At 37.4% G+C, this 27365-nt stretch overlaps 2 protein-coding genes across 6 annotated transcripts; both read right to left on the bottom strand.

Annotated features, from left to right (window-relative positions):
• Window positions 1-1587: 1587 nt before the first annotated feature.
• TRAPPC13 (trafficking protein particle complex subunit 13) lies at window positions 1588-27339 on the bottom strand. Of its 4 annotated transcripts, none has more exons than XM_080362117.1 (13): window positions 26987-27339; window positions 18715-18783; window positions 17744-17843; window positions 17089-17173; window positions 16236-16363; window positions 16072-16144; window positions 13698-13742; window positions 10735-10752; window positions 8373-8506; window positions 7041-7239; window positions 3088-3188; window positions 1930-2080; window positions 1588-1832 (listed from the first exon to the last, which is right to left on the bottom strand). In XM_080362117.1, the coding sequence occupies exons 1-13, from the start codon at window positions 27030-27032 to the stop codon at window positions 1728-1730; spliced, it is 1254 nt and encodes a 417-aa protein (XP_080218243.1). In that variant the 5' UTR covers window positions 27033-27339; the 3' UTR covers window positions 1588-1727. The 4 variants fall into 4 exon arrangements, with proteins under 4 accessions (XP_080218243.1, XP_080218244.1, XP_080218245.1 ...); XM_080362118.1 differs by having other exon boundaries at window positions 1930-2077; XM_080362119.1 differs by lacking the exon at window positions 10735-10752.
• Window positions 22644-26932, bottom strand: SHLD3 (shieldin complex subunit 3). Of its 2 annotated transcripts, none has more exons than XM_080362122.1 (2): window positions 26610-26932; window positions 22644-24184 (listed from the first exon to the last, which is right to left on the bottom strand). In XM_080362122.1, the coding sequence occupies exon 2, from the start codon at window positions 24068-24070 to the stop codon at window positions 23300-23302; it is 771 nt and encodes a 256-aa protein (XP_080218248.1). In that variant the 5' UTR covers window positions 24071-24184; window positions 26610-26932; the 3' UTR covers window positions 22644-23299. The 2 variants fall into 2 exon arrangements, with proteins under 2 accessions (XP_080218248.1, XP_080218247.1); XM_080362121.1 differs by lacking the exon at window positions 26610-26932 and adding an exon at window positions 24493-26567.
• Window positions 27340-27365: the final 26 nt, after the last annotated feature.

The raw sequence follows: 27365 nt of genomic DNA, 5'->3' as shown, positions 1-27365 counted from the left end.
TGCCATCAGCATATAAGTGTGATAATTGTTAGAGAAGAAAATGTTTTGCACTTAAATTGTAAACTCTTGTAACCTACTTGCATGGAAATATATTCTTCTAACTATGCCTGATTGTAAAAACACCTAATGGAATATTTGGCTTAGAAATTGTTTCAGTTGAACTTTTCGTTTTGTAAGAAGTACAAAGTAAAATCATTCATGCATACTGTGAAAGAACTAAGTCTGCAGCTTTGGATTCATACACTGTTACAAGGCTACAGAAAGTCATACTGGCAAAATGCAACTTGTCTACTATTTCTGTATCTCTCCTACCTCTTAACTAACATGGTTACATCTCCTTCAACTTGTGTCAGTTTAACTTGAAAATAGATTATAAATAAAGTTATTTCCATTTTTTTGTGTGGATAGTTGTTTTACTGTTTTAGTTTGTTGATGTTATCTAGAGTAACAGGCAAATAACATTATTTAAAATACCTGTTTAGGTTGGTTGCTCTGTATTTTATTAGATGTGGAAGATATAGTTGCGTTTGGGGGTGGTGTTGTTTGTTGTTGTTTGGTTTGTTTTCCCCTGTATGGACTCATTCCCTCAATTTAGTAAGCTGGTCCTAAATTTATCCAATATTATAAGATTTAATTTTATACTTAATGATTTTATACACAGGAAAGCCTTAAGTAAAATACTGTCAAAACTAAGGTCACCAGTATGGTAGCTGAGAAATATGACAAGCCACTGAGTAGAATCTTTCACGCTAGTTTAACTAGTGTTAAACCTTTGTGTGAACTTAGATATTTCAGCAAAAAATATTTCCGTCTTTTGCCAAAAGAAAGCTGGAGAAAAATCCATTTCAGTGCTTAAACAAGTCCTGAATTCTTTCCTGCATATGCTTTGGAGAACTTGATGTAGGGTGGCCATGCAGGGCTTTTCTCCTCATTTTCCTAAAAATCTACTTAAATGCCTCTGGCATGGGAAGAATAATTTGCACCACCTCAATTTAACAATTAAAAAAAAGTCTTGAGTTCTGCCATTTTAGTTTTCAGTTCCCTACTAATTGGGAAGGAACGTCCCTGTTCACAGCATGCCCTGTATTGCAGGCATGCACGCACAACTCTGCAGCTCATGGCGACAGATTTGCTGTGTCTGAAGACTGAGCCATAACCAGCACATGCACTTTCTAGCTGCTGGCACCTCAGCAGTGCCAGCTGTACTCTCACCTCATGCCTTTATCAGGCTCTGCTTCCTATGGCCATGCATGTATCATGCAAATACACACCATACCCCATACCCTGAAGTATTTCCTTTAGGGGTTTGGGTTCTAGGAACTTGTCTGTAAAAGGCCACTTCCTTCAAACTGAAGCAGTCTTGTCAGAACCACAGTTTTAAAACTGTTTAAATATTTTAAAAATAACTAAATAACAAAAACAAGTAAAAAATGCTACTATTTTGTATCAATCTCAACCACCTGCCCCAAGTTTATGCAATACAATTTGCTGGAGCTACATTTTTTTCAAAGGCTTTATTTTCAGTAGACAAAATGCATATGCATGTTTTTATAAGATTAAGAACATTCAAAAAATTATCTGAGAAATTAAATATGCATAGTTACATTTATAGATGTATAGGGATTTGGGTTTATTTGTACACATTTTAATATGACTTGGCTGCAAAAACATCGAGGTTGGTCCAATTGAAAAAAAAAAAAGCCCGGCAGAAACACAGAATATTTTCTTCAGCTTTGTTTGACTTCTGAAGAAACTACACAGACTTGTGCAATATCATCGTACTCATATGTTCTCTTCAAAAACGTGTCTGTAAGTCTTAAGCCAGAGACACTCTAGAAAGGGAAAATATTTGTAAGAGTCGTTATTAGAAAGAATTGCTAAGCTTATAATACAGCTATTTTATAACAAAACTATGCTACAGAGACTTACTTGCAATCCCTGCACTGAAGACAGCAACGTAAGTGCAAGATGGAGGGATGAACTTGGGTGCAGCTTTCCAAGTTGCCTTCCTGAAACTCCACACCAGTGGATGGAATTGGTATTGCACATTTCTAAAACCAGATCCATAGTCCTTTCACTGCTAGAGAAAATTGAAAAAAGAAGAATAAACCCGTGGGCTTTTTCTAAGCATTCAAGGACTGCAGACATGTAAAAGCTTGATTAAGTAATTCAAGTTATTATTCGGGCACTTACACATAATTATAAGGCAGCAAGCAGGATTTACTGTGATGCACAGTAGTTCAGTTGCATATGGCTTTGTCTGACACGAGCGTTCATAAAGCTGCTCACATTTTGGATGGAGCACAAGATTTTAATGAGAAGTATCTGCAGACTAGATACATGCTTTAGTACCTAGCTTCAACTTCTGTTTAAAATTACTTTATTTAAATGTCACTCTTGCAACCCTTTTATAAAAGTTACGGTAGATCCTACTGTAGACACAAATCAAGTCAAAACGTGGGAAAAGACGTACAAAAAACTACGGTAACAATGTTTAGCTGGCATCCTAGCAGTGGTCCAAAACCAGCAGTAGAATCAGACTCGATAGAACTGGTGTTGTTTATTCTGCTAAAATGACTTGTATTTAAGAAAAATTCTATATATATAAATATATAAAAATATATATTAATATAATATAATATAATATAATATAATATAATATTATATTATATTATATTATATTATATTATATTATATTATATTATATTATATTATATTATATTATATTATATTATATTATATTATATTATATTATATTTATAATAAATATAAATATAACATATATATATAAAAATAAAAATAAAAATATTGCAGTCAGTTCCATTGAATTCCACTACAGATTTTTGGCAATCACCTAGTTCAAATAGTATGAACAGATCATGATGGAAGTTTGTTTGTTTCGAGTTTTTAAAAATAATTGTGGTCCAAAAGATGTGTTTCAAGTAATAGACCAGTAGTTTAATGTTGCTGCAACTCACAATAAAGACCAGGTTTGAGTTGTTTCAGGTGAGAGTATTGAAAAATAAACAAAGACAGCCACAACTTACCCACTTAGGAAAAAGCACAAGAATCACATAACGTCATTACCTGCAATTTGTTATTTTACATGTAATGTCAAAAGGTTCTTCCAAATTTACGGTGTCTGGTATTGTCTCCAAAGAAAGCCTTACATCCCCATAACCAGGAGCCTGAGAAGGTACAAGAATGCATATTCTCACATGCCAAATAGTGAAGTTTTTACTATTCAAGTTTTTGTTTACTGAAACAAGGTTAGAATAACAGGAATTTGAACAAGATGATTGACTCTTTGTGCTTTTGATTTGTACCCAAATGACAGCAGTGCTCCATCCACTAGTGATGACCACCTTCTTGATGGGTTTAACAATTCATTAGACAAAGATGATCTGTGCAGTTTATTTATAGGAAATTATACACACTTTATTACTAAGTTTTTCAGATAGTTTACATCCCTAAATTTTCAATACCCATATACAATTCTTGGAAAGATCAGCTTTCTTCTAAGACAACTCTCTCAGATCACAGACATACTGTGGACAATGTAAGTATAGTTTTCCTGCATAAACCATTATTCCACATTCTAAGTAAGAGATTGTTCATTCTCCTTGCCATTTCAGTCCTCTAAGCCTCTGCCAAAATAATTTATTTCCACCAGTTAGAAAGGCACATGATATGAACACTTGTCAACTATCCAATTCTGTCAAGAGCTGAACATGTTTCAGATGGTCTACTAACAGATGTATGATGAATACCCTAATTACTACCAACAAGGGCTAGTTCAAGATGGTAACCTGTACATAAAAGGGTTTAGATTTTCAATCCCCACAGATGGTCAATTGTAAGGAAAGAAACGAGAAAAATTTGTCCTGCCTGACAAGGCTTAGTTGTGACACACGTTCCAATTCTGCTGATAGAAGGATACTGCAGTAAAAGTTATATTTACAGCTTTTAAAAATATATTCCTGAAGAGAAAAGCTGGTGACTGACAGGCTGGGAACAGGTTTTAGTCATATATAGTTCATCACAGACTGAAGACAGATGACATTTTAGAAAGCGTATTAAACCGGACATTAGGAGGAATAACCGCAGGCACCAGTACAGGTTAGGGGCGGACCTGCTGGAAAGCAGCTCTACAGAGAAGGACTTGGGAGTTCTGGTCGACAACAGGTTGACCACGAGCCAACAACGTGCCCTTGTGGTCAAGAAGGCCAAGGCTATCCTGGGGTGCGTTAGGAAAAGTGTGACCAGCAGGTTGTGGGAGGTTCTCCTTCCCCTCTACTCTGCCCTGGTGAGGCCACATCTGAAGTATTGCGTCCAGTTCTGGGCTCCCCAGTGTAAGAAGGACAAGGAGTTACTGGAGTCCAGCAATGGGCTACAAAGATGATGAGAGGTCTGGAGCATCTTATGAGATAGAGAGAGCTGGGTCTGTTCAGCCTGGAGAAGGCTGAGAGGGGATCTCATTAATGTTTATAAATATCTCATCGGTGAGTGTCAAGAGAATGGGACCAGAGTCCTTTCAGTGGTGCCTAGCAACAGAATGAGGGGCAATGGGCACAGACTGAAGCATAGGAGGTTCCATCTGAATATGAGGAGAAACTTCTTTACTTTGAGTGTGCCAGAGCACTGGAACAGGCTGCCCAGAGAAGTTGTGGAGTCTCCTTCTCTGGAAACATTCAAAACCCACCTGGACACATTCCTGTGTGATCTGCTCTAGGTGAACCTGCTTTAGCAGGTGGGTTGGACTGGATGATCTCCAGAGGTCCCTTCCAACCCCAGCCATTCTGTGATTAGAGTAAGCAAAGGGATGTCAAATGGATGGAGATTTCAGACCAGTCACAGAACAAAAGTTCGGAACCTTTAATGAAAGTAATTATCCAGTAGTGGAAAAAGGCACATATATTCAGCTGTATTAGGTGACGGGAAGAAATCTACTGGAACAATTAAACCCAGCTCCCTAAACAACAGGTAGTTTGCCATAAGTTTAGACTCTTCTTTTTAAGAAAACTTTTTTGTTAAGAAAAAACCAAAACAAACCACCTCCCCTCTTCCCACGCCCCCGCCCCCTCAACAAAAAACAACAATAAAAGCAGCGTTTTACAAAATAAACTTAGCAGAAATTGACCAAGTCAAAACAGGATCAGAGTAGATGAGAAGGCCTAAACCAGCACATGCTTACTGGCCTTAACAATGAGATATTTGCAAGAACTGATGGCTAGAGGTAAAGGCCTTACAAAATACTAGAAGGAATGTAGTTTTCATCCAAAATGAACTGATTGCTCAAGAGTATAGAATCAAATAGACCATTCCTTACTTGTGCTACTCAATAATAATGTTCTTTAACTTCAGACTGGTTCTAATCTAGTCCTGCATTGAATGCTTGTGAGCAGGTGGACCACCCTTGGCATACTGTGGACATGCATCTGTCTGGTTTAATGTCACCCAAAAAGAATGTAGCTGTGAATTCCAAAACCACTCCACAAAAACCCCTGCATTATGGTACATGGGGGTGATCCAGGATACTTGTTTCAGAAGCGCGTTCCTGATCTGAACCAAAACAATGACAGAGGGGCACAGTACAGGTAAAGTTCTGGTCCTGTGGTAACAGGGCTGGTAAATGGGTTAGGAGGAAAATTATGGAAGGTGAACGGAGCCTAGAGATGAAATAATGTGATAGCACTTAAAAGATGAGAAGACGAGAGGGAGTGGCACTGCAACTCAAAGGGAAAAAAAAAAGAGCCAAAAAATTGTTTGCTGCTCTTCCGAACACAGTACACAAAATAGCTCATATTTCTCTGTTAATCACTAGCACAATACAATGATGAATGACTAAAACTAATCCTGGAGTGTGGAGGTGTGTTAATCACCACAGTGTTTCTCAAAAGTTCAATAAGAACGAATGCAGTGAGAGACCACTGATTCAGGGAGGGAAAAAAACCTGTCTTTAAAGAGAAATGATAGAAAAGGTCAGCTGAAAATGAGATAGCTTATTAATTACAAAACAAGCAACGAGTTTCAAAGCAACAGGAGTAACTAAGTTTAGAAAAAAGGCAGTTTCTAATTTGATGGGGTTGTACAGATACTTAACACCTCAATTGAAAAAAAAAGAGAAGTTTTAGTGACTTAGCTGTGAATTTCCAGGATCCAAGTTCACTTGCCTAGTTCCAAGTCAATGTGATTTCCTTAAAAAATTGCTTGATTTACAAGAAGATGGAAGTGGGAGGAAGAGACAGAGGCAGAAACCCACTTGGAAGCTTTGTAAACTCAGACTAAGATTCAGTTGTCAAAGCTTTTTCACTTCTCTCCCACATTACACCATCCTCAATTGAAAAAATACAAGCAAGGTTTAGGCGTTAGAGTAGACAGGCTGTGCAGCTAACTTAGCGAGCTAGTAATTACAACTTAAAATAAATAAGCAACTGATAAATCAACTACAATAGAATAGTTTGAATCAAAACTGTGGACAAGAAACATAAATAGTGTTATCCTATACATAAAAATTGTTACTCGAAGAAGATTAAATGTTTGTATGAATTAGGGAGCAGACTTCCGTGTCAACAGCTAGCATACTTAGAAGAGTTCTTTTGTCAATGCTTTTTTCAGTTTGTTGCCAAATGGCATCCAAGAAGTCAATTTGATTATAACCAATAATACATAGGTTACTTGATGCTGGCAATTTAAGTGCACAATCCATTAAGTTATGTTTTCCAGTGCTGTGAAAAAAGGAGGCATGTTATGTGCCAGAAAACAAATCCTCAAGAAAACAAAAAATGTTGCCATTCACATGTCCAAAAGGAACAAGAATGCTTTTATTGAGATACAGTCCCTTGGAATAGTGTTTTTTCCACACTTCACTGACTAAATGTATTAAATACCTTTTTCAAATATATTTAGAAACATGTGAATTCAGAATGAAGTCCACAAAGGAAGCAGCTTGAAATTTTCCTTCAAGTCATTATTAAATTGCTCATTGAGTTGCCTTAAAAACAGATGCTGAGTCAGACTGATGCCTAAGTTACACTTACCATTCTTTGGAGCTGGCTAGTTTGCAGCCTTCCTCGTTCACCCAAATTAGTTTTCCATACAATGTCTAGTTTACCAATCACTGTTACACCTTTTATTACTCCAGCTTTCTCTGCAAATTCTTGCTTTGGTTTTAGGCAGTATAAGTATTGACGTGTATCCATAGGTTGTAAATAAGTTCTTGAGCCGAAAGTAGACTCACTGAAAGAAAAAAAGCGTTGGGTCTTAATTTAAACAGTTATTTTTTAAGAAGACTTAAGAACCCAACTGTATTATCATCCATCACCAGTCTTACTGTGTGTGTGTATTTTATTCCTGGCAAGACACAGAATATTTTTGTTTTTTCACATCAGAAAACAATTCTAACATTTATGTAGTACCAGAGACCAAAGTGAAAAAAGGAACCATCCGAGCCAGAGAGAAGTGAGGTGGAAATCCATTTTCCTACATCATAAATTATTATCTGGCATCTTAGCATTTAAACACTGCAGGAAATTTTACTTCTACTATTTGGTTCCCTCCCAGTAAATCTCAGTGTCATGAGCCTAAGACTCCCACTCGGGACAAGAACCATTACAGCAGCTGCAAACTCCTTTTAAGAACAATGTTCCACTGCTCTGCAGGTGAACCATTCCACAGGCAAGGAGCTTCAGCCCACACTGCAGAGCACCCAAACATCACCTCTTCCAAAAACTAGAGCAACTGCAAAGCACAAACAGCCCAAGTTAACTCCTACCCAGATATCATAAGCTCTTGTATCCACAACAGTTTACTGAACACAGCAGACAAGTCCTCTGGTATTTGGCATTTTACTAATGGACAATATTCATTTCAGCATGGCAAATTTTTCTTTTCTAATATCCTATAAGGGCACTCCACTGATTCACCCTGACTGCTGCCTTCCTAGATCATGATTAGAACAACTGAATGCAGCTACCATTCTACTAGAAAGAAGCAAGGACAAGTCAGATGGGTCCTGTAAGGCTAAATATGTATACACAGATCAAGTCAGAACCAGATGTGGACTGAATTTTATATGGGAGATACTGAAGAAATAGTACGTTTTCACGTAACCATGTGATCCCTATTATTAATGATTTGAGGCTTAAGCTGGGCATTTCTCTACTAGGTAGAATCACAAAGTTTTAATAATAGTTTCTATAAAAAGAAAACTATAACAGTTTTTCCACCCGAATATGTAACAGGAATTTGATCTTTTTAATCAACCAAAGAAGTACAGTCCTTCCGTTACAGTCAACCCACTAACTATAATGGTTATATCTCATGAAATTCTAATACAATTTCAAAATCAAATGTCCAAAATCTGAACATACCTTTCCCCTGCTGTGTCAACTGTGTTCAGTTCTGCAACGTTGTACATCATAGATGGCTCTAAAGAAACCTTCTCCATAAACATTGGAGAGGTAGTGATATTCTGAATCTGAGCTTCCAGAAACACTTCATCTGTCTGAAAAAGAAAAAAGTGCGATTTCATGAAAATGTGATTAGAGCTATTAAAAAGAGTAGACAGTCCTATTGTTACAAAAAAAATAAAGTCACATGTGTTTAGTTCATGCCTGCAAATCAAATTAAAGTAATTAATGCAAGAAAAACCTCAATCCCAGTAACAACAGGAGCAAAAGTGTTAGTCAACAGATATCTTGCCAAACAATGGATGTGGGATAATTTTGCTATGTTCTGGCTATTCCTTATTTGTAATGCATCAGATCACCAGTTTCCAAGACTTTTGTCAAGTCAATAGCAACTCAAGTTTTAACTATGTTATTAAAAAAGTAAAAATACAATAAATGGTAAAGAATTGCAGTGCACAACGACATGCCATGCCAGATTACTAGTGCATCAAGCTGTATAAAAAAATTAAAATGTGTGTGGCTTTCTTTAACTGAAGTAAAATAGTTCAGGTACATGCTCTGAGATGTTATGATTATTCTGAAACATTTATGTACTGGCTAAAAAGAAAAACCAGGCTCCTCTCTCACTCAGCTGCATCATGCCAATGGTTACCAACACTATGCTCATCCAACAATTTAACTGGTGTGCTACCTTCAAAACATCCTGTGTCTGTTTAATGAAGCCAATACCTGAAGATGGTACATAGGGACCAATTCTAGTACAGGAATGAAAGCAACAGGCTGTTAAACCTCAGAAGATGAAAAAACACGGAACTAGGGGTGTTTTTTTCCTCACTGCTTCTGTGGAATTGCAGACCAGTGAGGTCACTTTGCAGACCGAAAAATCTCAGGATAGAATAATTATGGAAGGCTCAGTCTACTAGAGATACGAGCTCCTGGAGAAGGAAAAACAATCCAAGGAAGTGCCAATTGAAAAAAAATAAGGTATGTGTGTACCAAATCTGCATTTACAAGAGAGTTACTGATTGAGGCAGCTGGACTTGATGGTCATTGCAGGTCCCTTCTGACTGAAATATTCCATTCTATAAGTTAAGTATGAAACAGTTTAGATATTTTGATACGATAAATCTAAAAAAAAAGAAATATTTTTATGGGGAAGATGGAAGAAAGCTTACAGTTTCTTTTTAATCAGCGTAAATAATTGACTTCATTATACAAAGGGAGTCCTGCTTGTAAATTACAAAATAAAAGGGGGACAAAATAGTAAAAAATATTTTTAGTCTCAAAAGGCATTGTGTTAGGAGAAATACAGAATGTCACTGGAACTATTTGTTGTGTCTTATAAACATGTTAAACACAAAATAGATTATACTATATACATAGTAATGAAAACTGTGCAAGCTCCACGATTTACGGACAGACCTTACACTTGCAGAAGGAGCTGGAAATAACCTCAACTAAAACACAGCTCTTTGTAATAATTACTCCTGCCACCTGACTGTCACTTAAATTGATACTGCTTATATCCCATAAATCCATTGCTCAAAGTGTCCATTTACCCAAATTTTAGTCGTTTTCAATGCAGCAACCGTAGGCAGAAATTTAGAAAAAGCTAATTTGAAAGTGAAAAGAAAAAAACAAGCAGCATAATGAAAAAGCAAGTTAGTTCTGTGTTATTCCTAAGTTGGTTTAATATCACTTTGTGTTTGTTGTGGTTTTGTTTGTTTGTTTCGATAACCTTAAGTACTTCAGAAGAATGCAGTTTATTTTAATACAGGGCACACGTTACAGTGCAATCAGACTGCAGAGGTATCACACTGACTAAGCAACTGCTCCATGCAGTTAAAAGGCAGACAGTGCAGTTCCAGCCAGCAAAAGGAAGGAAGAACATCCAACTGCTGCTCTCTCCTCAAACCCACTGTCTCCACCAACCAGACACAAAAAGTCTTGTCACGGCTTACACCAGCACTGCTATAGTAAAACCTACATTTCCATGGGTCAAAAGCAGGAAAATTTTAGCAGGGATTAACTCTCGTTTTCAAATTATGAATCCAGTCAGATTTGGATGAGGTATTTTATAGGAGACCACCACAAGCAAGAGTCTGTAATAATAAACTTTCAGTTTCAACAATGGGTATTAAAGAAAGAGCTAACCATTTAAGTGATTAGCTGCACATTTAAAGATGAGAAAACATCAGTTCATGATATGCAGAACAAACATTGCTTTTCCGTTATGTTTTTAAAAGAATGTCAACAACAAGCACAGAGACAAATAGGCAATTAAAAAAGCATACATATTTATAAAAAAATAAATAAAAATTACCACAGAACTGAGGTCACTCTAATGGGAAAATAAAAAAAGAACACATTAGAGAAATTAGGGTTAAATGTTAAAGAAAAAGGAGGCTAACTTTCAAACAAAATGCATTTCTGCATTTTTTTGCACCATCTAAACAAGATAGCATTAGTAAGACAGAAACATAAATAAAAATGGATGCAAACAAAGATGACAACTACGTTTCTAATAAGTTATAGCTATTATGTTTACATGGTTTACTAGCTTTGCTTAAGAACCAATCCAAAGTAGAGCCTAAGGTACAAAAGTCGCAGATAAGATATGTCAGAACAAACGAACCCCCAAAAAAAGAGTTAGTTTTGAGCAAGGTTGCAGTTTGTCCTGAATTTAAATCCATGTAATGGGTTGTATATAAAATGGAAAAACAGTCCTTGTCATTTTACAGATAATTTGAAGTATTCACATATATAAGGTCTCAAAATAAAAATAATGTGGTAACATGTTCTAGGGAAGCTACACTACTGCAGCTTGTAACAAAATCTAGCATAACATAATTGGGAAAAACTATTTTTTGAATATCCATTATTCAAAAAACCCAACTTTAATTGCAAGCATTGTTTTCTTAAATGTCTGTATATTTGCCTCCCTATGCATGTTTGCAGGAAAATAACCTTTTACAGAGCCTTTTCCAAGTCACACCAGGGTCAGTGAGAGTCTTTCTATAGGTCGAGGCGACTAATTCACCCTCAGGATTTCAGCAGGTTAGGGTGACAGGGCATGCATTCTACGCACAAATGTTGGTGATCAACTTGATTTGATTACTACTGCAATATGAGCAACAAGCAAGAAAATTAAGATTCAGCATCATTCCTTGTCTTAGAAAAAATGAAATTATGGATTAAAATTTCTAGTAGAAAATCATTTTAGTGACAGACTTCATTAATAGATAGCATCACATCTGTAATATTAATGGTAACAGTTTAACTGGTTAGTGAACCTTTAATGACCTTTAGTTAACTAATAATGGATACATACTGATTTTTTTTCTCCCTTGCTCCCAAGGATAACAACAGTTCTTCTTACTACTCAGGATTAAGGTCTCAGTGCTTTGATAGCAATGTAGTATCACATACAAACATCTAACCAAATACTAATTTCTAGGTTTTTAAATTTTATTTAACTTCTGTGGTTACACCACATAGCAGCACTTCATATACATATGAATGGTACTATATCAGTTTGTTAGGCAAACTAAAATTGCTCAATTACTACCATCCAAAATATTTTTTTTCTATCAATTATATGAATACAATGGTAATGGGAGTTGCATAAATTCCTAAACAGGAAGAAAAAAAGACATCAGAGCAGGCTTTAAAAATCTTTATGGGGGAAAAAAACTCAAAACCAAAAAAACACAAGTACCAGCTGAGACACCAAAACTTCTCATAGGTCTTTATGATGAGAAACTGGTGGCTAATTAAGGAATGGAGTTTATGAAGTCCCTTATCAAGGCGAGTCAGTAAAACAATTTTGTAAGAAAATAATATTTTTTATTTATGCCAAAAGTTTGCTGAGAATTTACCTTAAAGAGATTTTATTTCCATTTGTTACAAAGTGTTTCAGCACAAACCAAAATTTACATATGAAATACAGAGAGACAGCAACATTGAAGATATTTGTCCCTCTTTCCCCTATCACGTATTTTCTACCTGAAACAATAATAGAATCTATTATTTTTTATCTTAAATCACACCAGAAGACATTTCCAGACATTCCCATCTATGGGTAACACCAATTCCATAAAGCACTCAACCAGTGGTATGTGCTTATATTCCAACCCTACTCAGGTATCTCACAGCTGGTCAACTTAAGGACTGAAGCCTGTGGCCCAGATATATGTACCAAGATATTTTTAGGATTTTTTTTTCTTTTGTGCTATGGTATTTGAATTGCTTATGACCTATGCCTTGATTTGCTCTACATTATATATATTAAATGTATCATAATTTACACGCTATGAATGATATTAACTCTTCGTGGAAAGTTTCCTGCATAACTCTGAACAAGACAGAGCTTTGCATCTGTAGTCCTAATTTGTGGAGCAGAAATTCTTATCTGTTATTTCTTCTTTCTGTTTTCTCTATTGATACTGTCAGGAAGGGAAAGAAACATACCTTTCACATCTCTGCAAGTATCAGTCTGCATTTCATACAAAAAATACAGATTATGATGCTCACAAAATTAAGCTACTTGCTCCCTGTCACAAAACAGTTAAGTGACAGTGATGGAAACAAATGTCCTAACTTCCTATGTAATGAGATATTGCTGACGTTTACACTACAACAGGCCTCTATAATACATATATCCACAGGGAATGTCTACAAATAAAAATAATGCTGTATATAATTTGTAAGAGATTTCACTATCTGTGTTACCTTCAGCTAAAATTCTTCCCACAAATAGCCAAAGACAGATGCCTAAGTATGTACAAATAAATATATGAGACATATATAAGGTCATTTAGTTTTGAAACACCATGTATAAATTCCAGAAACCTAAAAATTAAATTATTTAATTATTATCTGTTCAATAATTTAGATTTAAATTCCCCCTATCTGGTAAATTATTATCTGGTTTGTGAATAATTAATGTCCCTTACGGTAAGGACTCTATCAGACTAAACATACAAGCAAAAACTGAAAGCGTTTGAATTCATGGGGAAACAGAAAATATGCAAAATTGACAGTCATTTGCATTAACGTCCTGATGTCTGCCTTAGTTACCATCTCTTTCCACTCTTCATCAAAAGTATATCTATTTTTAAACTAAATTATATAAACCCATCTCCTATTTTTTCCCCTTTAGAACTGATTATCTTTCTCAGAAACACGTATACTTAAGAAGCTGTTCGAGTTAAATCTAACCGCCTAATGTGAAGTAATAAACCCAGGACACAAAACCAAACCCAAATACACACAGCTCTCACTTACCTCAGCATTGTAGAATTTAGTTTTCACATCTAGTGGTTTAAGAACCTGAATGAAATGGAAAAAAAAAACAGATTGGCAATTGGTTTCTGAGACAACTTCAACATAAACCGTTTATAAGCAGTAAGATATTTACTGAAGTCTTATTCTTCTTTTTGATCTTACACAGGACAGGTGCATGATGGAATATATGATACAATCAATGCAGCTAAAATCTCACAATTCAGAGTATACACACATTGATTCTTATTTGCACCCTTGACTGCTTTGCTACCAAGCAGCTTTTTCAGATTGAAAACAAATACTTCTCCATATAAACATTGATCTCTTATGAAAACAGGCAAATCCAGTGCACTAAGTAGATTTATGTCTTTAAAATAACACTACATCCATATTGTATCCTGAAGTGGTCTGCACTTGCTTTGAAGAGTGAGCAAGAATCATGTAATATATACAAGTCCCTCAGTATTCTGCAGCAAACAAAAGTTGCTGAGGGCTTCTCTAAAAATAAATGAGAGAACTATTCATGTGATTAGTTTAAGCAACAAACCATTACAGGCTTCACTTCCTTCTTGAAAATGCAACTGTTACAAGAAACAAAAAAGCCAAAAAGTAATTTTAATTGCATGAGTTTAAATCAGCAAGATAAAACAATTCGATGATATGAAAGGTGGTAATAAAGTATTGGTTCTTAAGCACTTGAATTTTGTGCATAAAGCCACCACAGTTAATACATCCAAATATGAAATGGATATATACTGGTGTAACTGAAATAATATTCTGTTATGCTTTTAAGGAAATATATTTAAATTATCTTCCTGGAGACATTTACTTCCCTCTACACAGAGAAAATTTTCCTTTAAGTAAGTGTACTGCATCCTGAGAGACCACTAAAGGTCCAATCATGAACAAATTTTTTAACAGCGAAGAATTCAAGATTTAAAACTAGTCTTCACAGATATTTTTGCACTGTAGCAGGCATAATGTTCAAATCTTTCAGATAATCATAACTCTCTAACCAGGAAAAAGTCAGAATATTAATTTCGGTGTTTCTTGGCTGAGTGGGGTTTTTTTCCACCAAATATTTTGCTTCAGTGAGCTTCTTATTAATCTCCCTAAATGCTGATGTTTTCTCTCTCTTTCTAATAAGCAATGTCTTTAAATTGATTCTAGTAAATTTTAAGCGGTTTACAACCCACCTCCCAAAGCCAAACAACCACCAAACCCTAGAAAGAATCATAATGGTGTTAATTAATCAGGGGAAGCTTTGGACCAAAAAGGTACTACACATTATTAAACCACGTATATAGGTTGAAAAAGAAGCTGTTTAAAATCAACTGTAACACCAATTCAACTGAAAAGACCCTAGAAAACATAACTGAAAAAGTTGGAAATGTCCAAGAGAAAATTTTTCTTTTTTGTTGTAAAATGGAAGGTGGCACCTCAATCACTAGCAGTCATCAACTCCCATTGTAAAGACATTGTTCAGTTTTCTGTACTATTTCTTCTTGTTTGTTCTCAGATTTTTAGCTGGTATCTCCATGTCAAATTTCAAAACTAACAAGCAAAATTGCTCAGTGAAGTGTTTTTCTCATAATGAATCAGAGAATCGTTACAGAATGGTGTTAAGCATATTATACTTTTGAGAAGCTCTTATGCTTCCTCTTTTGAAGGAAGAGCTTCAAATTTGAGAGACAGCTGGCCTTAGCTATTTTTACATTAAAGTTGGGTTCAGTTAAAAACCACAGAAATTACAATATGCCTGCAGACCCCTGAAAAATGTGCACAAATACATTTATATATCAAATCTGAAGGAGACAAATCCATATCTTGAACAAGGTAGGGAATGGAGAGAAGATGAGAAGTGGAAGCCTGCAGATGCTTACGTTAGTGACCCAAGAAAGCGTGATGGGGGCAGAAGGGAAGAATACTGAACTCCTTGGGGACAAGGAATGGAGAAATTGAAAGGGAAGCATTTTCACAAGGGGAGCAAGGCAAAACACACAAAGTTGAAAATCAGCTTCAGTAAAGATGAAGAAACACTGCAGAGTTTCTGGGTTCAGAGGAGAGTATAACATGAAAATGGATAAGGAATGATTTTCCCTAGGATGGTCTGGAAACAGCTGCCATTTCAGGACCCACAAGTACCAACAGCGCTCGGGTGTTCTTTGTCAGTAGCACATGGAAATTTAGCCTTCTAAAGACTGAAATTATTTTGTCTGAAGTATCTAGATGTGAAGTTTGAAGCAACGTTTTTTATCACTTTTCAAAGTCAAATGGATTTTTAGTACTTAAAAGTGCTTTTGGAGTATAAAATATTTTAAAATGGTTCTCCAGATTCACCCGTTTATTAAAAGTACAGTACTTTGTGCAATACCTGAAATTTGAAGAACTTTCTGAAGTACATCTTCTCTCCTGTCTGCGTAGTGTAACTTACTGCACAAACTAAGCTGAAAGAAACAATTAAAAAAAAAAAAAAAAATTTTGAATTCCTTAAAATTTTGTGCTTATATTTAATCATAGAAAAATTTAAAGCCTTACATGTGTGTTCCTATCTCCTTTACTTCATGATGGATCACATCATCAATGCAACAGTCAGGTTTAAGTTCTGCCACTGCAGCACTAGAAGCTGAAAGGTTCAGGCGCTGAGAACTTGTCTGAAGATCGGCCTAGGGATGGAAAAATAAAGCATTGGCTAGAACTGCAGCTGCTTACAGCAACCTAAAGAAAAATAATTTATGTTATGAAGTACTAGGTTTCACTGAGCATTTTGTACCCTGCATGGTTTCATACTTGTAACTAAGATATGTTAAGATGATGAGATACATGTCAAAGCTAAAGACAAGTTCTAAAATAGATATAAGCAGTCCAATCCTTTAATATGCAGCTCATAAAATCTCTGTCTACTTTTCACATCGAGTTCCACAACGACTTCTGGAATTTCTATTTTCAACATATTATTTGTTAAACAGAAAATGAAAAAAAAAAAATGCACTAGAAAAGAATGCATTTGAAATATAAGCAAAATACAAGTCAAAGAATGCTTTACAGAGACTTGCTTTGATGACCTCATTAAAAGTGCAAGCAAGTAAATATAACTCACTTTTTTAGCTGTGGAAGTTTTGCTACACCAGTTTTCCAGAGAAGCTTTATAACACACCATTTGTTTTAATCCAATCCTAGTTTTTCACTTCAATCTTTAAAAATTTCAATAATAATTTCTATTTTTACAACTTATTGTTTACAATTTCCAGGTATATTTTCTAGACTGGAAAAACTGACAGGTGTTTCCTCAAGTCTATGTATTAGCATTAAACATAGGATACTGCCAGAAAACATACTCGACATATTTTATCTTTTTATAAATCCAGCAAGTAGATTCATCTTCACATACCTTCACCAGTATGTCCTTGACAACTTGATTACTGTCATTGTGTACACTAATGTAACTGGAAAAGGTCTCTCCGAGAAATATGTTTCTGTGTTTTAAAAAAATATATGTAGGTTTAGTAAGTTATTTTTAAAAATACAGAATATTTCACTGAAACCCCTTAAAGTTCTATTTAGCATATATGTATACATATACATCACACATGTGTTTTCCAGATGCAACTTCCATTGGCAATTTCAAACCCATACTTCTAAATGTCATTCCTCTAAGAGAAACAACTTTGAAAGAGAACAAACAAATCAGAATTATTTCTAGACAACAATGTGAGAAGAAATATATGTACCCACAAAAATCTCTGTAGTAAACTAGTGTAAGATGTGATTTATAGTAAGTGCATTACATTAAAAATTTGCCTACAGGTGCAACTTTCTTTCAACTTGCAATCCTTATTACATTCAGAATCAGGCTACAGACAAAGATCAGGCAGCACACATTTCTATATGGTGTCACATTACATATCAAGTGACAGATTATCTTAAAAATGATTGAGCATCTCAGTGCGTAACAATGAAAAGTAAATGAAAGAAGATTAATAAACACAGTATCACAAAATGAATCCTAAACCTTATGTATTATAGTTACAATAATTCATTCTTACCCAAAATTTTGAGGCAAAGTCAGCATTTCTCCTAGCATCAAAGTTTCTGCTCCCTTTACAGTAGAAGGATCATCTTTCATGAGCTGGTTAAACAGATTACCTGTAGAAATACCAAATTGGTAATATCTAAATATTTGCTAAGTCTAAAGCTTTGTCTACATTTAAAGTTATGACTCTTAATCACTTATTTAGACGTAATATATTTTAGACATACTTACTTTACAAGCAACTTGTTAGGGGATGAGATACATATCTATAGGCCTGCCTATACATTGTAACTTACTTTCAGGCACTTTGTGTCCAATAAATCATTCAGTATGCATACTGGATGGCACAATCCCAAAGGCATTGCTCAAATAAACATCAAACTTCAAGTGAAATTCTGCCCAAGTAAAGCACACTACATAACAGAACTAAATACCACAATTTCTTCTTGCTTGCTTTGTATTTCCACAAAATCCTCATTTCATTATCTTTCCTTTGCCTCTTTCTTAACCTGGACTTCTAGACTGCAACTCTTACTGGGGAACAACCCAGGACTTCCAATTTATGACTGTACACCACACATAACACAATTCAGAATCAGTGATTCTTGCAAAATAATTTTCCAGAGAACAGTCACATATTGGTTCTAGTTACCAGGGCATTTCCTCCAGATGAAGATGACAGTAACACCAAACTTTCTACAACCACACACCTCTCACAACTGCCTTCTATCTTGTGTGTTAATTGCTCAGACTTTGAGCTGACATGACTGCAGTATCATCACCAAGCTTTCAAAGTTGTAGGTCAAGCACTGTAGAGTGCACCTTGGTATTTTGCTATAGCTACCAACAAACATAAAATATATTCTGTTTCAGATTACTGTCTATGGGAGGTCATAAGATGCCTCTGATATCTAAGTCTCAGAGGCTCACATTTCTTAAACCTGGTAATACATACATAATAATCAGTCAGTAGAAAACACATACCTGGCAAATCTCTTTCTTCACAAGTCACCGGAATATTAGTGAATAAAGTAGGTTTGGTTAGCCTCATCACTGCAAAAATCAGAAAATAAAGCATAGATCAATGAAACAAGTATTTTTAAATTCCTTTTTTTTTGCACAACCACTAAAACTTAGCCTGGAAAAGGGTAGCACATTTTGGATCACCTGGTCTTTTTTCAATGTAACAAATTCCCTGCTAATCTGAGATCCAAGAGCACTGGTGATGCTATTGTTCCCTCTTGTTTTATTCCCCTGATGCACTAACATCTACTGCTTTCAATCTTACATGTTGAAGGTCTTAACACCTGTTAGAACGTTAAGTGCTTTGTGGACTTCAGGAGGAGTGTACTGGTTTCATTTTTTTGGTGGACTTTTCTAGGCTAAGTGCCTGTTCTGTGATCCTGGTTGCACTAGAATGGGACATGATGACTAGTACAGACCCTTTCAGGCGAACTCCAGGCTATGAAAAGTTGCATTTACACCCTAATCTTCAAAACATACACAAGATAGAGCCTAAATTATTTATGCAACTGCTTTTTCTTTTAGTCACAGAGTTTAAACTCAAACCAGAAAAAAACATCACAAAACCTCAGGAACATACAAAAAGCCTGTTTTATTGATACTGACAAAATAAAAATAACGGAGATCTTGCTATTAAAAAATCTCTACTTCAAGAAAGAGGTATTTTCAAAGGCTACTTTAACCCAGAATACTCAAAATTACATTTCTGTTTGTATTACAGATTTAAGATACTGCTTCTTAAAACAATTCCTCCCCTTTCATATAAAGCAATGGCCCTAATCTTGCATATAGCTTCTCATGAAAGCATGCACATGAAACAATGTTGACCATTTGTAACTTTAGGCACTGACCTGAATATGTAAAAATCACTGATTTACTTTTCTTTGAAATTCAGCAAACATAAACCCGTATAATTTCTGAAAACTAAAACTAAAACTATTTCTCTCAACTGCCACAAGTTAATCAACATCCTTGCACTGGCACGTGTATGACACTTTTATTTTTATTGTACTTTTGTAAATCTTAAATGTCTGGTCAGCATTCACTATTTCCACTTGTGTAAAATATCCAATTATTTCAATATACATTTGGGTGTAGTGGACTGTATTTGTTCAAAAGAAATTACACTACCATACAGCAGACCTATGCAAGTTAACATCAGCTGAAACAAACCTCTGTTTTCACATGAAAAGGGTGATACATTCTCTTTCTTACGGTATAAAGTTGAAAAACATGACTTCTGAATGCTTAGGTAAATAAAAAGCCCCAAAATATACAAAACAGAGTAAATGGGAAACCAGATTCAAAATCGAAAATGAATTGTACATGCATATGAACTAAGCATTTCTGAAACAATTAAAAATGAGAGTCTGGATTTCAGCTTGTACCTTGGTGCTACCCAGGAGCATAATAATTCTGTAGAGAAACCAAATGTGGTGTTCACTTTTCATTAGACAACAGTTAACCAACTGGGGCACTCACAGCTGGCAGCACAGGTAACATTATTTGTATACAGGCCAAGATAAAGCAGCAGAACATGGACAGCTGTCACTGAATAGGGACACCAACCTCTCCCTCTGTTTAGGAAAATGTTTGTTTAGCTCTGTTGTCGGTATATGAAATAAATATAGTTTTGTATTATTGTATTATGGCAATTACCCAATTTTACTCTTTCTACAGTAAGCCTACATAAGCTAGTACTTGTTGACTGTTTCTAAAGGAACACTTAGAGATAAAGTTTAGTCACATTCAAGATGATGAATGAATAAAAAAAATAACTGAATGAAGTCAAAACGCGCACACACAAAAAAAAAGATATGCAGATTATCATATTTAATGGGACTACTAAATAAATATTATAAAATATTGTATTTTTGCAGGACAACCTCTCATCTATTTTCTCCTAAATTCCTAGACCCAAAATACATTAGCTAAAACTCAAATCACACTGCATTTTACTACATTATATGTTTTAAAATGCTGATGCACAAATGAACTTTGTTACTATCAGTGTTAAGCTCAGAACAATAATTTCAGTGAAATTATTTGGCTATACATGCTAATAACGACTCTCAGCTACTCTAGACAGCATTTTACATCAGTTTTGCTATGTGGTAATACTAAATGTCACAAACACCTCAAACGTCAACATAGGAACCTCTTAACCTTCAGTCAAAGTTTAGAAATACATATTGACGATTCATATTGAGCAACATCCTTAATCTTCAACTACAAAAAGATATGCAATGTCTATAATAAAATATAATTATTCCAACATAAGGATATCACCAGAAGAAAAACGTATGTAAAAGTTCATGGGGATTTTTAGTTTTTACACAGAGGAATCTCCATTATGCTTATGTACACTTTTATTTGATCACTGTTAATGATAATGGAATAGTCTGCAACTACCATTTGCTTATTTCCCCCTTTTCCAGATGCCACAGATCTTGAACTCCACCTGCAGCAAAATTGGGTGGAAGTAGGAAGGCTCTATAGAGAGAATGTCAGGAAGATGTGCCAGGGGAGGTTTAGGTTGGACATTAGGAAAAGGTTCTTTGCCCAGAGGGTGGTGGAGCACTGAACAGGCTCCCCAAGGAGGTGTCACAGCCCCAAGCCTGACAGTGCTCAAGAAGAGACTGGACAACACCCTCAGACACATGGTGTGAACTGTGGGGTTGTCACATGCAGGGACAGGAGCTGGACTCGATCTTTGTAGGTCCCTTCCAGCTCAGGACATTCTATGACTTCTGTGATTCTGTGATCTGGACAGGATGGTTCGTTGGGCTGAGGCCAGTTTTATGAGGTTAAACAGAACGAAGTGCCCGGTCCTGCATTTGGGTCACAACAACCCCAGGCAGCGCTACAGGCTCCGGGAACAGTGGCTGGAAAGCTGCCTGGAGGAAAAGAATCTGGGGGTGTTGATTCACAGCTGGCTGAACATGAGCCAGCAGTGTGCCCAGGTGGCCAAAAGGCCAACAGCATCCAGGTTTACATAAAGAATTCTGTGGCCAGCAGGACTAGGGAAGTTTGTCCCCTGTACTTGGCACTGGTGAGGCCCCACCTTGAATAGTGTTCAGTTTTGGGCTCCTCACTGCAGGAAAGGCATTGAGATGCTGGAGAGAGTTCAGAGAAGGACAACGAAGCAGGTGAAGGGTCTGGAGCACAAGTCTGATGAGGAGCAGCTGAGGGAACTGGGGCTGTTCAGCCTGGAGAAAAGGAGGCTGAGGGGAGACCTTATCACTGTCTACAACTATCTGAAGGGAGGTTGTAGCATGGAGGGTGTTGGTCTCTTCTCCCAAGTAGCAAGTGATAGGACAAGAGGAAATGGACTCAAGTTGTGCCAGGGGAGGTTCGGCTTGGATACCAGGAAAAGGTTCTTCATGGAAAGGGTTGTGTGGTGGAGTCACCATCCCTGGAGGTGTTTAAAAGATATGTGGATGAGGTTCTTAGGGACATGGTTTAGTGTTAGAGTTAGGTTATGAATGGACTGGATGATCTTGAGGGTCTCTTCTAACCAAAATGATTCTAGGATTATCTGTAGTTAGTAGCTGTCCCTAGGAGAAATACATAAGTGTAATCATATAGATCCCAGTTTAACTGCTCTACTGACCCTCCAAACATTGAATTGAGCAGGAACAACATGACCTTGAAACACTTCATGCTTTCAGGTGACAAAAAGTCATGCTGAAGTCAGTCTTTTACCACCATGAAAGACATTCAAATTCTCAGAGAGCTTTACCTTCCATGACAACGGAGGTTTATGGATAGAAGTTTGATTTCTTAACTTCCTGACCTGTAGCTGGAAGTTAGTGTTTTCTTGTTCCCCAATATAATTAGAGACAAAAGACCAGAAATATCAGGAGAAAGGAAATCTTATTATCCACGTCATAAAACAGCAAATGCTAAGTTGTTCACTTTTTCAGCTGACAACTTCCATTGAAACTTTCATTATTATTTCTGGGAAAACATTGCTAAAGGTACCAAGACAGCCTATACATGCAATAGAAAGCAAGTCTGTATTGCATGAGAGGGCTATGCCTTCATTAAAAAAACCCCACACACTAATTTCAGGAAATGATCAAAACTCAAAAGTCTCAGTGTCAAAAATAATTACAGATCCTTACAGTGATTGTAATAACTCACTTTAAAACATTTTTCCTTCTCCTAATTTCAAACAAAGAAGCACAGTGAGGATGTACTTTGCTGGACTGAAAGCATAAATTTTATTATCTGACACAGCTTGCCTTAATACTCTGGAATTTTTATTTTATTTTTTTTCCTTCAGAACACCAACATAGGGAAAAGCTATAAAATGTACTACTAAGCCAAACAGAAACTTGCTAATCCTAATACAACCATTCATAAGTCTCCTGGCAAAACAAAGTTAAATTAATGCATTATTACTGTTAAAAAAAACTGTGGCAAAGTAATATTGCGTAGTTTTCTGCTCATTAATTCATCAGTTCTAAAGTTTGTATATTCTAAGCTGCTTAAAAACTCTGGTACTCAGACAGCAATTTTATTGTGAAATTCTATCTTACCATTACAAACTAAATATAATTCCGAATTTATGTACAAGCAAATTCATTTTATCAGTTAGGCTTAGCTTTTCCCTAAGAATATTTCTAACATATTCACAGTATAATATATCACAGAAAATCCATATCTGCCCCACAGATCTTTGGATAGTAGCATTGCAAGATGGCAATTCATTCTGCTTGATGAGTCTATTCAATTTTATCCAGATGTCTTCCAAATTCTGATTATTACAAATAGACCGTTCAATTGTCCACTTTGCTCTATAAAATGCATGTAGTTTTAGTCTTTCCAAATTATTTTGCAGTTCTTGAGATAAAGGAAGAATCTTTTCTTTAAGCTTAGGGCTAGGAACAGAGACACTCCAAGACCTTTTCAACTTTTGTTTTCCATTAGATGGTGGTTGTTCTTGATCCTCCAAGTTAATTATTCTGTGAACAGTTTGTGCTCGGATTAAATTTTGCTCATGTTTCATGTTAGACTGAAACTCAGAAAGATTTTTTGTGCAGTCATAATCAGGAGATCCTGTAACATATTCTGAAGGTGTAGAAATTTGCTTCAATTCTTCTGCTTCCTCATGAGAAATAACAGGTGGCAGCTTTTTTGGTTTGAGGGGAAGTCTGTACAAATCATTTGGAAACCAGGGTGCAAATCTTGGTAATCGACGAATAGGAAACTCCTTCACTGCTGCTTCTGCAAATTTCTGCAGTTTTATTAGATCTCTCTGATGTGGTCGATAATGCAAGACCACTTCCATGCTTGTAGAGTAGGAATCCATTTATTGTTAAGAAAAGGAACAGCTTCTTGATTGGGATTCTCAAATACAGATTGAAACATCTTATTTACTAGAATTTCCTTGCCCCATGCTGCAAAGATCAGTAGAAAACAGGACCTAAAGCAGAAGTGTTATAAAAAATAAGAGACTACCATATTAAGAAAAACATGACTAGGATATTTTACAAAAAAGCAACATGTAGTAAAAATAGGCTAGAACATTCTACTTTATTCAGGCTGAATGTAAGTGACTGTCTTCCACCATTACCAGTGTAACTTCAGTACACTGAACATTACCCATATGCACACAGTCCCTCCCTAGAGTACCCATCATCTCCTACTTGCCACCCGCCATTATTATTTCGGTATTTTTGTGATGCTCATTAAAAGACATATACTTACTACTGCCTAGTTTCTTAAACTTACCAGACAAATCTACCTTTTTAAAGGCGTCTTCCTCCTACACTTCAACATTTTAAGCCAGGGCATATAAAGCTACTAGAAAACATGTGTTACAAAAACCCTACCTGAAATAGTACTGACCAATACAGCAGTTTTTAAAATCACAAGTTAAAAAAGAAGCACTACAGGCACACTAAATTTCTCATATCAGAATTACACATTTAGTTTTAGTCTCAGAGCTTCTGAGTAATACATGTGGCTATCCTTTCAGTCCTTAAGGACTTGATAACTCCTTAATTTATTAGACTTTTAGAACAATTAAAGGACTTGCTAAGTACTTAAAGACTTTATACTTTCATACATCAATGCTTTCTTTCATACAAAGATTACATTAAATGGGAGGGAGAGGAAGAAGAACTACAAACACAACATAACATAACATAACATATAACATAACATAGAACATATAACAGAACATAACATGCACACTCTTGCTGTCCCGTTTTTCCCCTCAAACAAGTTTGCAATCATTTCAGGTTCTCTGGGAGAGATCAGCAATACACAATAATACTAAAATCAATAAAATCTAGGATTGCTTAATCATTGCACTGTCAAGATTTAGTTTAAAATAGTCACAATGCAAAGAAAGCCTGACACCTTTCTCACTTCTTTTGCAAAATCTACAGCCTGGACACTGCACCAAGTTCAATACAAGCCCAAGGATTCTATTGGTTTCTTACAAATGATGCATCAAAACCTTTTTGCATTGAATTAATTACTATAAAAATGCATTTGTAGTGTCAGCTGATGATGTTTCACATTCACAGGATTTGTGTGCCAACGGCAAGTTGACCACAAGCCAACAGTGTGCCCCGGCAGCCAAGAGGGCAACTGTGTCCTGGGTGCATCCAGCACAGCATTGCCAGCCAGGCAGGGAGGTGATTGTCCCGCTCTGCTCTGCACTGGTGCGGCCTCACCTGGAGCTCTGTGTGCAGGTCTGGGTGCCACAAGATGACAAGATATAAAGCTACTGGAGAGTGTTCAGAAGAGGCCTATGAAGTTGGTGAAGGGTTTGGAGAGGAAGCTGTATGAGGAGTGGCTAAAGTCACTGGGTTTGTTCAGCCTGGAGAAGAGGAGACTTAGAGGAGACCTCATGGCAGCCACAGCTTCCTCACAAGGGGAGGAGAAGGTGCAGGCACCAACTCTTCTCTCTGGTGACCAATGACAGAACCCAAGGGAATGGCAGGAACATGTGCCAGGGGAGGTTTAGGTTGGACATTAGGAAAAGGTTCTTTGCCCAGAGGGTGGTGGAGCACTGGAACAGGCTCCCCAGGGAGGTGTCACAGCTCCAAACCTGACAGTGTTCAAGAAGAGACTGGACAACACCCTCAGACACATGGGGTGAACTGTGGGGTTGTCATGTGCAGAGACAGGAGTTGGACTCGATGATCCTTGTGGGCCCCTTCCAACTCAGGACATTCTATGATTCTATCTGTGTGTGTGCACATACATACATGAAAAAGGCCTTGTCGATCTTTGAATTATGGGTAACATTAATTTTTATTGTGGCATGCAGAGACCATTAAAAATTCGCTCTTAGAGTGCTTTGAAACTAGTAAATGGGCAGAAGATGGGCTCTGAAACCATCTACATACCTGCACTACTTTATCCATCTGAGCAGCCTCAGTGATTTAGAATGCTTGCAGAATTGAGGTTATAACCAACTCTTAATTACTCCTACTTAACTAGAAGCATTTATTTTATAAATAAACATGGTTAGAAACAAAGAAAGCAAATATTATGTCTGTTAAGTGAAACAAAGTGAAAGAAGATTCAGGCTTTTCTGCGTATCATTGCTGACTTGTGCAACTGGTATGCAGCTGCCAGCACAAAAGATGAAATTCTTTACAGAGCTTCTTTAATTTCTGTATTAACTCTGCAACGTATGCGAGAGACATCCACATTTTTGTTTTCGTGATTCGTGAATCAACGCTGCAAACCCAGTAGTTATGCATTAAGGACGAGGTTAAAGGGGCACAAACCATTAAAGGGGGAAAAAACAACCAAATGAAAAAAGACAGCAGGGAACTGGAAAGTTTTTTAAAATATCTGCTTGTAACTGCTGTAAGCCTTGTGCAAACCTCAAAGGGATCGAACCGCTCCGATGGCGCCACGGGGCAGGACGCACAGCTGTGCGCAGGGCTCTCCCGCGGGCCCCTTCCGCCCGCCGGGCGCTCCTCCCGGGCCGCTCCCCTCTCCGCCGCCTCCTCAAGCGGAGCGAAGAGGCGGCCTCGCTCCCGGAACGGACACGCCGTTTCACGGCCGGATCGCGCCCCGGATCCCCCGCCGCCTCGGCTCCCCGCTCCCGCCCGCGGCGCCAGGCCCGACCGCAGCGCCCCGCAGGGCCGGCCCCAGGGCAAGGAGGGGGCCGAGGGCAGGGCGGGCGGAGGCGCCGCGGCAGCAGCGGCCCGACAGGGCGGGTGGCACCGGCGGGCCCAGCGGGCCGCGCTGTCCGTACCTTTCAGAGCCAGCAAGTGCTCCTGCTTGGGCTGGTTCACGTCCATGGCGCCGACCTTCACCCTACGGGAGGACAGACGGGCCAAAACGCTGCTGGCGGTGGAAAACGCGAAGCCGGGAGAGCAGAGGTGCACCTAGGCGCAACGCCCGGCCGCCGTGCGCACCGCCGCTCCCGGAAACAGCTGTCCCAGCATGCAACGCGGCACCGTCACGGCAGCGTCGCGGCGGGAGAAACTACAGAGCCCAGAAGGCACTGCCTCCCGCTCCCCGCGGAGGGCGGGCACCCCGCGGGCGTCCTGAGGAGCCACCGCCTCCTCCTGTGCGTGCCGGGACGTGCGCTGCTCCGGAAACCCCAGGGACGTCTGTGCGGCGCGATGGGA

This window comes from Nesoenas mayeri (genome assembly GCF_963082525.1).
Source record: "Nesoenas mayeri genome assembly, chromosome: Z".
Classification (NCBI taxonomy): Eukaryota; Metazoa; Chordata; class Aves; order Columbiformes; family Columbidae; genus Nesoenas; species Nesoenas mayeri.
Note: the sequence above shows the minus strand (reverse complement) of the source record. Positions and strands in the feature narration are given on the sequence as shown.

What these genes read in the sequence shown, in the direction of transcription:
- SHLD3 (XM_080362122.1), bottom strand. Translation starts at nt 24,070, where the DNA reads ATGGATTCCTACTCTACAAGCATGGAAGTGGTCTTGCATTATCGACCA.
- TRAPPC13 (XM_080362117.1), bottom strand. Translation starts at nt 27,032, where the DNA reads ATGGACGTGAACCAGCCCAAGCAGGAGCACTTGCTGGCTCTGAAAG. An exon ending in GTTGACACAGCAGGGGAAAG is followed by an intron (nt 7,240 to 8,372) that starts GTATGTTCAGAT and finishes TTTTTCTTTCAG; the next exon opens with TGAGTCTACTTTCGGCTCAA. An exon ending in CTAGCCAGCTCCAAAGAATG is followed by an intron (nt 3,189 to 7,040) that starts GTAAGTGTAACT and finishes GTACCTTCTCAG; the next exon opens with GCTCCTGGTTATGGGGATGT.